The following is a 14,828-nucleotide window of genomic DNA, read 5'->3' on the forward strand; positions in this document are numbered from 1 at the left end:
TAATAGCATTAATGGTTATGGATTTTCAATAGTAGTAACTATTGTGGATTGATGATAGCATTAACAATAATTATGGATTTGTAATAATAGGAACTATTGTCTTATGGATTTGTAATAGTAGTAACTACTGTATTATGGACTTCTAATAGTAGTAAGTATTATGGATTCGTGATAGCTGTAACTATTATGGATTTGTGATAGTATTAACTATTATGAATTTGTAATAGCATTAACTATTATGGATTTGCACCAGTAGTAATTACTGTCTTATGGATTCGTAATAGTAGCAACTATTGTAGCATGAATTGAAATAACAATTGTATTAGATCTATAGAAACATAGATGAATTGACATTTTCTAACTCTCTCTCTCTCTCTCTCTCTCTCTCTCTCTCTCTCTCTCTCTCTCTCCAGTTCCTCCTTGGGAGGCGAAGGCCTGGGTGTCCCCGACCAACGTCTCGGCAGGTCAAGTGGCCAAACTGATCTGCGAGTCGTCCTCGAGCCTCCCCGCTTCGAGTATCACTTGGAGGTCGGGCTCCGTCACCAACTACGGAGCCACTTCGATGAACAGGCCAGGGCTCTACGGAGGTCAGGTCACCAGGTGAGAGCTTTGAGCAGATTTTTAAGAATTTAGTGCCAATGAGTGCCACAGAAATTATAAGGAGGTCAGGTCACCAGGTGAAGGTTTAAGTAGATTTTTAGGAATAGAGTGCCAGTGAGTGCCACAGAATGCATAAGGAGGTCAGGTCACCAAGAGAGGGGTTTAGGTAGGTTTTTAAAAAATGAGTTTCATAGAATATATACTATATATGTTTGTGTGTATGTATGTAGTACATATATGAATGTAATGTTCACGTATATTATTATTTATGCATTAAGCTACAAATGTCCTTTAATATCCAATTCGCGCTTACAAATCTCTGTCGAACTCAGGTATTTGTAATTAGAATCGATATCCAACCCCCTCTGCCACGTTAACCAAGTCGAACGTTTGCCGCACGTAGCCATATTATGAATTCTTATCACGTCAACGTGATTCGTATACATGCATTAAGCTACAAAAAAAGAACATCTGTAGCTTAATGAATGTATATGAATCACAGTGATGTAATAAAAATTCATAAAAAAATATATATATATATATATATATATATATATATATATATATATCTTTATATATATATACATACACATGGCATTACCTATGTATAAAACGTGATTCGTGCATGTTTGTATGTGCGTATGTTCATACAACATTCATTTATAACCTAGGCGCGGTATAAGTCCCACGCCCCCTGCCCAACAACAACAACAACAACAAAAAACTAGCCATCACTTATTAAACAAAAAAAAGTTAAAGTAAGGCTTCTGTAGTCAGTGCCAGCGGAGGGAAAACATTTCCATCTATCACCAAGACGTTACGAGAGTCTTCGAAAACATTTCTCCCTCGGGAGAACATCCTCGTCTCTCTGCTGACAAATAAAAGTATCAATCCTTTTGAAATTGATTTGCAAGTGAGCAGAAGAATACTAATCCCGTGTGAAGATCTCGCATATAAATACCCGATGATCAAGTATAAATTGTCGGCATAAAGTATTTCTTGAAATAGGACAATCCAGAAGACTGTACCGTTTATCGCTTTGGAATATAGATGCTATATGATAATAATAATAATAATAATAATAATAATAATAATAATAATAATAATAATAATAATAATAATAATAATAATAATAATAATAATCTATAGTAAAAAAAAAAACATAAATAAATAAAAAATGTTCGAAAGCTTTGTAAAGGGTTTTTACATTATACACGAACTCGCAACATTTTTTTTTATTATTGTGGAACTCTTATAATAATAATAATAATAATAATAATAATAATAATAATAATAATAATAATAATAATAATAATAATGATAATAATAATAATAACAATAATAATAATAATTTAATTTCAGCTCAAGGCCCTAAACATGAGCTATACAAAGTAGAGACAATAACTTATCACAATCTAGATACATAAGATAACATGGTACAGTGTTGTTAAATGGTGAAAAATCCACAGGGATTTCAGAAAAATTCTAAATCCTGTGATTTTTGGGTGAAACTGTTTATTATTATAATTTATTTTTTTGTCACATATATAGATATCGTGGATTGTCTTGTATGTACCGTGTATATAACCTGAGCTGATATTATTATTATTATTATTATTATTATTATTATTATTATTATTATTATTATTATTATTATTATTATTATTATTATTATTATTATTGTTGTTGTTGTTGTTGTTGTTAAGAAATTCACACGCTTCGTGTAAACAAACAAATTGTTAAAAATATCCACAATTATATATGAAAATATATTTCTATGTAAAAATATAAAAACAAAGACTTTCGAACACCGTTTCCTCATCAGTGCAACGTTACACTGATGAGGAAGGTGTTCGAAAGTCTTTGTTTTATATTTTACATAGAAATATATTCTTATATATAATTGTGGATATTTTTTAGCATTATTATTATTATTATTATTATCATTATTATTATTATTATTATTATTATTATTATTACCAAGAATTGCATAATATTGTGATATACTATTATGCAATAAAAATTCAAAATCATATAAATGAATCGTATTGACATGGAATTCATTTATATAATTGTGTGTTATTTTTGTTAAAGAATATTACCTATCGATTTCTGTCTTAAATTTTCACTATTTAATAAGAATAAATTAGTTTTATTATATTATATTATTATATTAGTTATTATTATTATTATTATTATTATTATTATTATTATTATTATTAACTGGTTACTTAAAACTGATTATCATAATCCATTCAACCTTCTCTTATTAGCAAGGAGATAATAATTACTTCGTTATCGTCATCATGTATTTGTTTCGAGCTGTTTTCGCTTACTCGAGGAGTAAGCCTACAAATTACTTTGTTGTTGCTTTTATTTGAGGTGTAGGAAAGGTCTATGGAAAAGCCTAAAAAGATCTGAAAAAGGAAGTTTAGGATATAATATTTGTGATTTATTTAATAGAATGAAAATGTAAAAAATAATGTGCATGATAAACGGCACAGAACAAGTATGTCTAATAAAATATAGCGTATTTAATTTAATTTCCGTTGGTGGAACAACGTGATAATTGACCGTAGATTTTAGTGCGCGTTCCGAGTTAGCTGGGGGTCGGATCACGCCTTGTTTTTTTCCTCTTTGTTTCAATATAGACGGGACTGGAAGAATGATTTTTAACTATTTATTTTAAATAACTAATTACATCATTCGCTGACTTTCTCTGGCGAGAATAAGGGTAAAAAATAATAGAAATAAACAACTTTTTCATCGTTAAGGGAATTAAATATTTTTCATTCTAATTTCAATATCCACTTCGGGGGTCAATTATTATTCCATGCTTGTGAAAGTGTAAGTAATTATGTAGCTTTATCTACTTAAACGAAATATTTTCTGTAAGTATTAGTGTCTGGATATCATCTGAACGTGATTTTAAATAGATTTTTTCAATGTCCTTTGGTAAACTTTTAGTCTGTATCCCCTTTCTGTATTCCGTCACGTATAGCCTCTTCTTTTCTTCTTCTTCTCTTCCTCTGTGAAGATCCGAGCTGGAAGTCAGGGCCCTAATTGAGGACAATCAACGGACGTACATCTGTGACGCCACGAACGGTCTGGGCGTTACCGTAACGACCAACGTTACTCTCAACGTGTTACGTAAGTAATCCTGGAAAGATGGTCTCTGAAATTCACCTTCCTCAACGAATCTGCCTGGAAAGATTGACTGGAACGTCTGCTGCCTGGAATGTCCTAAGAATGAACTGGATGTCTGTCAGAATGAATGTCTACTGACTGAAATGTTTACTGACTGGAATGTCTGCTGACTGGAATGTCTGCTGACTGAAATGTCTACTGACTGGAATATCTGCTGAATGGGATGTCTGCTGACTGGAATGTCTGATGACTGGGATGTCTACTGACTGGAATGTTTATTGACTGGAATGTTTATTGACTGGGATGTCTACTGACTGGAATGTTTATTGACTGGAATGTTTATTGACTGGAATGTCTGCTGACTGGAATGTTTACTGACTGGAATGTCTTCTGACTGGAACGTCTACTGACCGGAATGTCTACTGACTAGAATGTCTTGTCTTTTTCCAGATGAACCTGTATGGAAAGACGTGCCCAGCGGGGTAGTGGAGGTCAGGGAGAAAGATGACCTTCTCCTCAAGGCAGTAGCCGATGCCAACCCACCTCCTGTGACGTGAGTTCCTTTTTCGAAGTCGAGGCTTTGAAATAGACGTAATATTTGCTTTTCAACAGAGATCCCTCACGTTCAAAATTGATCCCTGATCCCCTTTCATCTGCCGAGCAACCAGACTCGCTGAACAGCAGCACCAATATGCGGTCAATGGGCCTCCCTGTCGAACTTCTTGGTTCCAGAGGTCCTTTATTCCACGTGCAACTGAAATTTCGAAAATTCAAGCAGAGATGCAATGCATTACTATCCTAATGTTATCCTTGCATTCTAAAAATTAACATACATTTTTATCTATTTATTAATTAATGTTTTAAATTTATTTTTGTTTTTTAATAAGTGATCTCTTCTTTCTTTATTCCCCTTTAGCTCCTCTTACTTCTCTTTAATGAAAACCAAAATATTCCTTGGATGCTTGAATTTCAATTTGATGCCCCCTGTAGGGTTCATCCGAATAATAATAATAATAATAATAATAATAATAATAATAATAAAATAATAATAATAATAATAATAATAATAATAATAATAATAATAATAGTGACGAATTTTCTTTGGATTCTGTGTTTACCATATTATATTTTTTTATATTAATTTCTTTGAATTTCTTTGAACGTCTGCAATATAGTTCTTTCTTATTTCTAGTACATACATACATACATACATACATAATAAATTTAATCTGATTCCTACAGAACCTGACCATGTCTAAAAAAAAAATGTTTTATGAGATTAAATATAAACAATACTATATATATATATATATATATATATATATATATATATATAATATATATATAGAATTATAGAATAACCTTCCCTCTTCCTTCGCACTGTCCCAGTTACAAGTGGTGGAGAGGCCCCGTCCTAATTCAGGAGGACCAGGAGGAGGGCGGGGGCCTGCTGGAGATGAAGAGGGTACACCGCCAGGAGGCAGGGGGTTACTCCGTGACCGCCGAAAGTCCCAGGGGCGTCGTCAATGCCTCCTTTGTCATCAACGTCCTCTGTAAATTTAGGCTCTATCTCTCTCTCTCTTTCTCTCTCTCTCCCTCTCTCTCTCTCTCTCTCTCTCTCTGAAGCGTAGACAGATGCCAGATAAATAGACCAAGTTACTTGGACTATTTTGTTCATAGACCCAGATGTCTTTCCGATTAAAAAAACATACATATTTAATATCATTACGTTTACATTTCCTAAAATTTTAGCATCATCATATATACATATTCTAAAAGCATCATTATGTTCACATTTCCCTAAAAGCATTATTATGTTTACGTTTCTTAACAGCATCATGTTCACATTTCCTAAAAGCATTATGTTTACATTTCCTAAACGCATCATCATGTTTACATATCCTAAAAGCATGATAATGTTCACATTTCCTAAAAGCATGACTGTGTTTACATTTCCTAAAAGCATGATTCTTCTTCTTCTTCTCCTGCCTCCCACAAGACGGACCTGAGAGCATCATGGCGCCGAAGAGGGTCACGGTAGACGAAGATGGTTCGACCGTCATCACCTGCTCCGCCATCGGGAACCCCACGCCGAATATCACCTGGTTCACCCAGGATAACGACTCTAGGTGAGATTTCACCCGTGCGTGATTAGTTTGAAGATTCAGAATTGGATTGTGTTATCTCGAGTGACTTTGATTTAGTGTGATTAATGTGATTGGATTTTGCTAGTGATTGAAAGGGTTTGGCTTTCTGGATTGTTGTTTATGAATGTATGTGTATGCATAGTTATAACAATTTTATTTACATATATATATATATATATATATATCTATATATATAATATATGTATGTATAATATATAAAATATATGTATATATAAGAAGGGGGGTTATTATTTTATACTAACATGTATATATATATATATATATATATATATATATATATATATAAAATTCACACACACACACACACACATATATATATATATATCATATATATATATATATATATATATATTAAAATTATACTTATGTAAATATATGTGTTATATATACATACATATACATACATACGTACATTCATCATATATCATATTACTCTTCAGTTAGTGAATGCGGTTTTTTCTTAAAAGAAAAAAAAGTCACGAAATATTTGCCAAATCCCACATTTTCATTTTTCTTTCAGAACCACTGTAGACTCATTAAAACACTTCCTCAGTTTAAATTAGCTTGTAAAAGAACGTTAATCTTTCTCTGAATCTTTCTCTGAAGCATCCGCGAGGTGTTGTCTTGGGGTGTAAGCGAAGCTCGACTTCTGATCGACTTCGTCACCAGAGCTGACACTGGGTTCTACAAGTGCCTGGCTTCGAACGTAGTCGAGTCCGCTAGGCCGATCAAGACTGCTGTGGTCGTTACTCGTAAGTCTAAATTACATTTTACTTGTGTATGTGTATGTCTGTGTATGTATGATTACAAACAAAAGCGTGTGTGTGTGTATGAGAGAGAGAGAGAGAGAGAGAGAGAGAGAGAGAGAGAGAGCTTGCATCCGAGTGAGTCGAGACAGCTAGTCCTATCACAACTGCTGTGCTCGTCACTATACTCTGTTTTGTTTCATCTGTCCATCCACCTGTGGTGTTTTTGTATGGTAACACTGCGTCCCGGGCTTTAGATAGTTACGCCATTTGTAAGTTTTAGGTAAATAAAAGGATATCTGGGTGTACATTTGTAACTGAAAAGTGTTTTAATAATTTACTGTATGCGAATTACACCGTTAATATTCGAAATAGGATATTATTATAATCGTTGAATGTAAGCTAAATGTAACTATCTAAAGCCCAGGCCGCAGTGTTACCATACAAAAACACCACAGGCGGATGGACAGATGAAAAAAAAACAGAGTATAGTCATTTTAACATTCCATTTTCACGCGTGCATGTGTATATTTGTGTGCCTTTGTGTATATGCACATTAACGAAAAGTGTATATGTCTGTGTCTTTGTATATATGCACATTTACGAAAAGTGTATATGTCTGTACTGAGACTACTAGGCCTATGTAAACAGCTGTGATAGTAAATCGTATAACTTTAGTAATACATTTTACGTGTGCTTATGCATGTGCTGTCTATGTATATATGCTCATAAACAAAAGATTGTATATGTGTGTGTTTCTCTGGTGTATATATGCACATTAACAAAAGATTGTACATGTGTGTGTGTGTGTGTGCATGTGTGTGTGAGCTCTTGCTTCCAGTATCATGGAGACTGCTAGATGTATATTATATAAACAGTTGTGATCGTTACGCGTAAGTTTAAAATACATTTTACGTGTTTGTATCTATTTCTGCGTGTACCACACACACACACACACACACACACACACACACACACACACATATATATATATATATATATATAATATAAGATATATATATATAGATATATATATATATGTATATATATATATATATATATATATATATATATATTATATATATTTGATATATAGATATATTATATATATATATATATATATATATATATATATATATATATATCCCATTCCCCAAGGGTGTATGCGTGTGTTTGTGTGAGATCATGCAAGAGTTTATGTAACGAAAAATTCCCTCCCAGAGGCACCAGAACCGCTGGAAGAGGTAGCCTCCAGAGAGGACGCCCCGAGCAGGCCGTGGGCAAAGGTGGGCGGGACGGGACGCCTAGAATGCTTCGTGAAGGCAGCGCCCGCGCCCAATTTTCGGTGGACCATCAATGAAGACAGGGTCCTGTTCAACAGTCGGAAATACTTCGTCAGGGGACCACATGTAAGCATGATTCGAAATCTTCGTTGCTGACAATAATAATAACGCTTTCAAAATTTTACCTCATAAATATTATGAAGTCCAGAGTCCCGGAATGTCACATTTGTGTAACTCCAGCTAGACTCCTGGAATGTCGTGATTGTATAACTCTATCCAGAGTCCTGGCATATCATGCTTATATAACTCATACCAGTCCTGGAATATCACATTATAACTCCTTCCAGAGTCCTGGAGTGTCACATTTGTGTAACTCCTTCCTGAGTCCTGGAGTGTTATCTTTATGTAACCCCTTCCTTAGTCTGGAAGTTACCTTTTTTCAAAGTCCAAGGAATGTTACATTTGGGTAACGCCTTCCAGAGTCCTGGAATGTAGCTACTTTCCAAAGTCTGGAATGTCACATTTGGTTTGAACTCCTCTTAGATTCCTAAGAATATTAAGTCTTTCAAAGTTCTGGAAGTCACATTTGTGTACCTCCTCCCAGAGTCCTGGAATGTTAACAACTCTTTTTCAAAACTCCTGGAATGTACATCTGTAACTCCCCCCAGAGTCTTGGAATGTTAACTCCTTTTTAAGCCCTGGAATGTCACATATCAGTAACTTCTCCCGAGTCCTGGAATGTCACATTTATTGAACTCCTTCCAGAGTCCTGGAATTTTAATTCCTTTCAAAGTCCTGGAATATCACATTTATGTAACTCCTTCCAGAGTCCTGGAATATCATGTTGATGTACCTTCCTCTCTCACAGCTAATGGACGGTTTGGCAGAGTGGTCTTCAGTGCTGGAGATCAGGAGCGTTACTTCGAGAGACTATACGACTTATACCTGCACGGCGTCGAATTATAAGGGAGCTTATACCTCCAACCACACCCTGGGCCCCCCAATCCCCCCACACCAGCCTTATAACCTCAGCGTGAGTAACCCTATGTTTATTAACCTAGTCATTTATTTCTCTCTTTTTTCATAAGTGGTAACTTCTTTCTTCATTTCCCATTACCTTTCCAGTGAACCCCATAATATTCTTTAGAAGCTGGAATTTCAAGGCAATAGCCCCTTTGGTGGGCTTGTTCCATACGAATAGGATTCATCTTCTTAAAGATAATAATAGTAATAATTTCAGTGTTAGAAGTTTCACGTCCTGGGATTTCGTAATTGTGATTCTCTAACTACTAGACGCTTTCCAATCTATAGATCGTATTCCAGATACAGTCATCGTATGTTAAGGAAGTTGCTTAGTATCTAAAACTGTCATCTTGAAGCTAGCTTTGATTTTTTATAGTATGGAAACACTGATATAGTATTTTCGCTAACTCGGGGAGTAACCCTACACGTTACTTTGTTGAGTTATTGATTGATGAATTTCAGGACAGGATATTTATGATTTATTTATTAGAATGAAAATGTAAAGAATACATCATGTGTATATCAAACAGCACAAAAAAATATATTTCTAATAAAATATAGCATATATATCTTAATTTTCGTTGGCGAAACAAGGCTCTATTTGACCGCAGATTTTGGCAGGTTTTAATTGAGGTTTAGTCAAATAATAATAATAATAAAAAAACATTCTTTTAAATGAATTAAGAAACTCGAAGAAGAAATCGGTTTTTATCAAATATTTCAGTGACATACTTAAAGTTAACATACCAAAGCTATGAAGTCTCATTTAAATGCTAACCTTACCATTTGAAATGTTGATTAACTTCGGTACCCCCTCCAACAGGTAGCCAGTGTCATAGGCAGCACAGCCATCCTTACCTGGATTCCACCTAGCCACGGGACCACGCCTTCGGGATACACAATTCGTTATCGACCACTGCATGATGAGGAATACTTAGTAAGTTGTATATGTCAATATATATATATATATATATATATATATATATATATATATATATATATATAAATGTGTGTGTGTGTGCGTGTGTGTGTGAGTGTGTACATGACAGCCCAGTGGTAAAGATAGTCACTGAAGTCGGAGCTTCTCACTGTCGGGAGTTTGAATCACCCATGGTGACAGAACACTGATCAATTATGATTTCCCTTTCGTGAAATTTTCGAGGTAGAGCGAATCGGAAATTAAACGATCTTTGTAGCTTAATGTTATATATATATATATATATATATATATATATATATATATATATATATATATATATATGTGTGTGTGTGTGTGTGTGTGTGTGTCTAATCCATTATTGGACTTTCTTCCTCCAGCGTCAAAATGTCGCAGGACGCGGAACGACAACTGTCAAAATCCAAGGACTGTCTCCCGGAGCCACGTACGAGTTTGCAGTCCAGACTTACAACTCCCAGGGCACTTCGGACTTTACGTCTCCCTCAACAAAAGTCGCCATACCAGGTAGAGCGACTTTATTGTTCTCAGTTGGTGGTTAAGTTTAATGAAGACTGTAAACGAGTTTTAACTGAGGTTGTGGACATGCAAGAAATTATTTTAATGTTATTATTTGGTCTTGGCAAACGTTTTCAAATATTATGAAGCTGACCTTCTGGAAAGAGCAATAATAATAATAATAATAATAATAATAATAATAATAATAATAATAATAATAATAATAATAATAATAATAATAATAATAATGGAGGAGTTGGTTAGGTCGTCAATAGACTTAAGTCAAGTTAAGCAACATTGGGGCTGGTTCAGTCGTTGGATGGGTGACCGCTCTCCTCGGAGTTGATTCCTTGGGAAAGGATCTTTACCATAATTTCCTCAGTCTACTCAGCTGTAAATGAGTACCTATTCCCTGATGGGGTATGGGTCCAGCTATGGGGTTAAATAGCAAAATCAGCAATGATGGAAAGAAATGAAGGAATAAAACGACAACGACGTAAATGGAACCTCTGGCAACAGAGGAGCCTCGTCCGGCAACCAGGTATTCAACCCAATTGTAGGGGAAGACGGTCAGGTACTGGAGGTCGTCATCCAGCAACTGATCAAAACCACGACAGTAATTCAACAGCCTGAGATGGAGCTACAGAGGCAAAAAAGAATGAAAGAAATGGACAAGAGAAGAAAATAAGGAAATATGGAGATGCTACATCAGAAGCAACCCGACGGAGAGAGGATATAGAAGAAGATTGATCAACATCTGGAATGAGAGGAATAACACCCCCAAACAGAGCAGAGGCTGGCAGACCAAGTAAGGAACATAAAGAAAAAAGAACTGGCTCTCCCCAACAGAAAGAGAAGAACTGGAAAGGGAAATGTCACACGACAACGAATTACACGAAGACGAACTGAGAGACGATGCCACAGAAGACGACAGAGAGGATGAAGTATCAAACAACGACACACGAAGAAACACACCGACGAAGTAACAGAGAGGACGGAATGGGTAGAAAAGATAGACAATGGATGGAGCCAGATACAGAGAAACAAAGATCCTCCTCCATGAAAGCCTACAACACCAAAGAAATTAAGGGAGAAAACAATGAGGTCAAATGAAATAATGGGCCTAATCACACCCCACCAGTATCACAGAAACAAATAACTTGACATATGCAGGAGCAAGATTAGTAGCAGAACTGATGGGGATTCGAACACCAACACCACCGTCACAACCAACCAACAGAAACCAAAACAGCAACCTCCTTGGAAAAGGCGCCTGGAAAAGCAAATCATGGTGATGAGATCTGACTGAGTAAACTGAAAGAGATGGCAGAAAAAAGGCTAAGAAGCAAGCAAAACAAGGGAGGAACTCAACGAGAAATCAAAAAGTACAAAGTACGAGGGGACTAAAACAACACAATAGAAGATGTAAAACAGAGGCTTAAGGCCAAAGCACACAAGATCCAACGGTACATGAACAGGAATAAGGGATACCAAACAGAACAAACTATTCGAACCAACCAGAAAAGACTATACAGCCAACTAAGAGGGGAAGACAACCACCCAGAAATTCCTGAAGCCGAACCAAGTAAGAGACTCTGGGAAAAACATATGGAGCAAATCCGGTATACCACAACAAACATGCAACATGGCTCCAGGAAGTCAAGGAAGAAGAAACAGGGAGAATAAAACAAAGATTCACAGACATCACGACAGACACAGTCAGACACCAACTAAAGAAAATGCCAAACTGGAAAAGCCCCAGGTCCCGATGAAGTCCATGGATACTGGCTCAAAAACTTCAAGGCCCTACACCCACGAATAGCAGAACAACAACTCCAGCATTGTATCTCAAATACAAGCACCCAAATGGATGACCACAGGAAAGAACATATCCTTAGTACAAAAAGACAAGAGTAAGGGAAATATAGCCAGTAATACAGGCCTATCACCTGCTACCAATAATGTGGAAGTTACTAACAGGTATCATCAGTGAAAGGCTATACAACTACCTAGAGGAGGACAAACACCATCCACCACAACAGAAAGGCTGCAGAAGAAAGTGTAGGGGCACAAAAGACCAGCTCCTGATAGACAAAATGGTAATGAAGAACAGTAGGAGAAGGAAAACCAACCTAAGCATGGCATGGATAGACTATAAGAAAGCCTTCGACATGATACCACACACAGGCTAATAGAATGCCTGAAAATATGGGTGGGGCAGAGGAAAATACCATCAGCTTCCTCAAAAATACAATGCGCAACTGGAATACAATACTTACAAGCTCAGGAATAAGACTAGCAGAGGTTAATATCAGGAGAGGGATCTTCCAGGGCGACTCACTGTCCCCACTACTCTTCGTAGTAGCCATGATTCCCATGACAAAGTACTACAGAAGATGGATGCCGGGTACCAACTCAAGAAAAGAGGCAACAAAATCAACCATCTGATGTCATGGACGACATCAAGCTGTATGGTAAGAGCATCAAGGAAATAGATACCCTAATCCAGACTGTAAGGATTGTATCTGGGGACATCAGGATGGAGTTTGGAATAGAAAAATGCGCCTTAGTCAACTTACAAAAAGGCAAAGTAACGAGAAACTGAAGGGATAAAGCTACCAGATGGGAGCAACATCAAACACATAGATGAGACAGGATACAAATACCTGGGAATAATGGAAGGAGGAGGTATAAAACACAAGAGATGAAGGACACGATCAGGAAAGAATATATTGCAGAGATTCAAGGCGATACTCAAGTCAAAACTCAACGCCGGAAATATGATAAAAGCCATAAACACATGGGCAGTGCAGTAATCAGATACAGCGCAGGAATAGTGGAATGGACGAAGGCAGAACTCCGCAGCATAGATCAGAAAACCAGGAAACAAAGACAATACACAAAAGCACTACACCCAAGAGCAAATACGGACAGACTATACTAACACGAAAGGAAGGAGGGAGAGGACTACTAAGTATAGAGGACTGCGTCAACATCGAAAAAAACGAGCGCTGGGGCAATATCTGAAAACCAGTGAAGACGAGTGGCTAAAGAGTGCATGGGAAGAAGGACTAATAAAAGTAGACGAAGACCCAGAAATATACAGAGACAGGAGAAAGACAGAAAGAACAGAGGACTGGCACAACAAACCAATGCACGGACAATACATGAGACAGACTAAAGAACTAGCCAGCGATGACAATGGCAATGGCTACAGAGGGGAGAGCTAAAGAAGGAAACTGAAGGAATGATAACAGCGGCACAGATCAGGCCCTAAGAACCAGATATGTTCAAGTACGATAGACGGAAATAACATCTCTCCCATATGTAGGAAGGTGCAATACGAAAAATGAAAACCATAAACCACATAGCAAGTGAATGCCCGGCACTTGCACAGAACCAGTACAAAAGAGGCATGATTCAGTGGCAAAAGCCCTCCACTGGAGCCTGTGCAAGAAACATCAGCTACTTGCAGTAATAAGTGGGTACGAGCACCAACCTGAAGGAGTGATAGAAAACGATCAGGCAAAGATCCTCTGGGACTATGGTATCAGAACGGATAGGGTGATACGTGCAAAACAGACCAGACGTGACGTTGATGACAAAGTCAAGAAGAAAAGTATCACTCATTGATGTCGCAATACCATGGGACACCAGAGTTGAAGAGAAAGAGAGGGAAAAAAATGGATAAGTATCAAGATCTGAAATAGAAATAGAAGGATATGGGATATGCCAGTGGAAATGTCGTACCCATAATCATAGGAGCACTAGGCACGATCCCAAGATCCCTGAAAAGGAATCTAGAAAAACTAGAGGCTGAAGTAGCTCCAGGACTGATGCAGAAGAGTGTGATCTAGAAACGGCACACATAGTAAGAAAAGTGATGGACTCCATAAGGAGGCAGGATGCAACCCGGAACCACACTATAAATACCACCCAGTCGAATTGGAGGACTGTGATAGAGCAAAAAAAAAAAAAAAAAAAAAAAAAAAAAAATAATAATAATAATAATAGTTAAAAAATATCCACAAATTATATATTAATAATTAGTTAAAAAATATCCACAATTATATATTAAAAATATATTTCTATGTAAAAATATATAACAAAGACTTTCGACGAAAGTCTTTGTTATATATTTTTACATAGAACTATATTTTTAATATATAATTGTGGATATTTTTTAACAATTTGTTTTCACGAAACTGTGAATTTCTTAACAATAATAATAATACTAAGTTCCTGAAATTGAAAACTAGTTTTGATTTGAACTCAACAAGTATATTGAAATTAAATCTGACGTGTATTATGAATCACTAATGATAATACGTTCCTGAAGCTGAAAACTAATTTTGATGTGAGCTCAACTGGTACTTAAAAAATTTTAAAAAAGGTGAAACACTATAAA

The 14,828-nt window shown here is 36.1% G+C and overlaps 2 protein-coding genes across 2 annotated transcripts in view; one reads left to right on the forward strand and one right to left on the reverse strand.

Annotated features, from left to right (window-relative positions):
- LOC135214186 (nephrin-like) overlaps positions 1–14,828 on the reverse strand; it is a 137,297-nt gene that overhangs the window by 53,569 nt on the left and 68,900 nt on the right. The window lies entirely within an intron of this gene.
- The window catches only part of LOC135214044 (nephrin-like), a 35,871-nt gene that overhangs the window by 8,573 nt on the left and 12,470 nt on the right, over positions 1–14,828 (forward strand). Inside the window, exons 5-14 of the mRNA XM_064248157.1 lie at positions 414–600; positions 3,638–3,750; positions 4,198–4,300; positions 5,137–5,300; positions 5,747–5,876; positions 6,522–6,667; positions 7,883–8,070; positions 8,813–8,977; positions 9,791–9,904; positions 10,285–10,429. Coding sequence (XP_064104227.1) covers positions 414–600; positions 3,638–3,750; positions 4,198–4,300; positions 5,137–5,300; positions 5,747–5,876; positions 6,522–6,667; positions 7,883–8,070; positions 8,813–8,977; positions 9,791–9,904; positions 10,285–10,429 — 1,455 coding nt within the window. The remainder of the gene's footprint in view (positions 1–413; positions 601–3,637; positions 3,751–4,197; positions 4,301–5,136; positions 5,301–5,746; positions 5,877–6,521; positions 6,668–7,882; positions 8,071–8,812; positions 8,978–9,790; positions 9,905–10,284; positions 10,430–14,828) is intronic.

Source organism: Macrobrachium nipponense, chromosome 45 (assembly GCF_015104395.2).
Source record: "Macrobrachium nipponense isolate FS-2020 chromosome 45, ASM1510439v2, whole genome shotgun sequence".
In the NCBI taxonomy this organism is placed as follows: Eukaryota; Metazoa; Arthropoda; class Malacostraca; order Decapoda; family Palaemonidae; genus Macrobrachium; species Macrobrachium nipponense.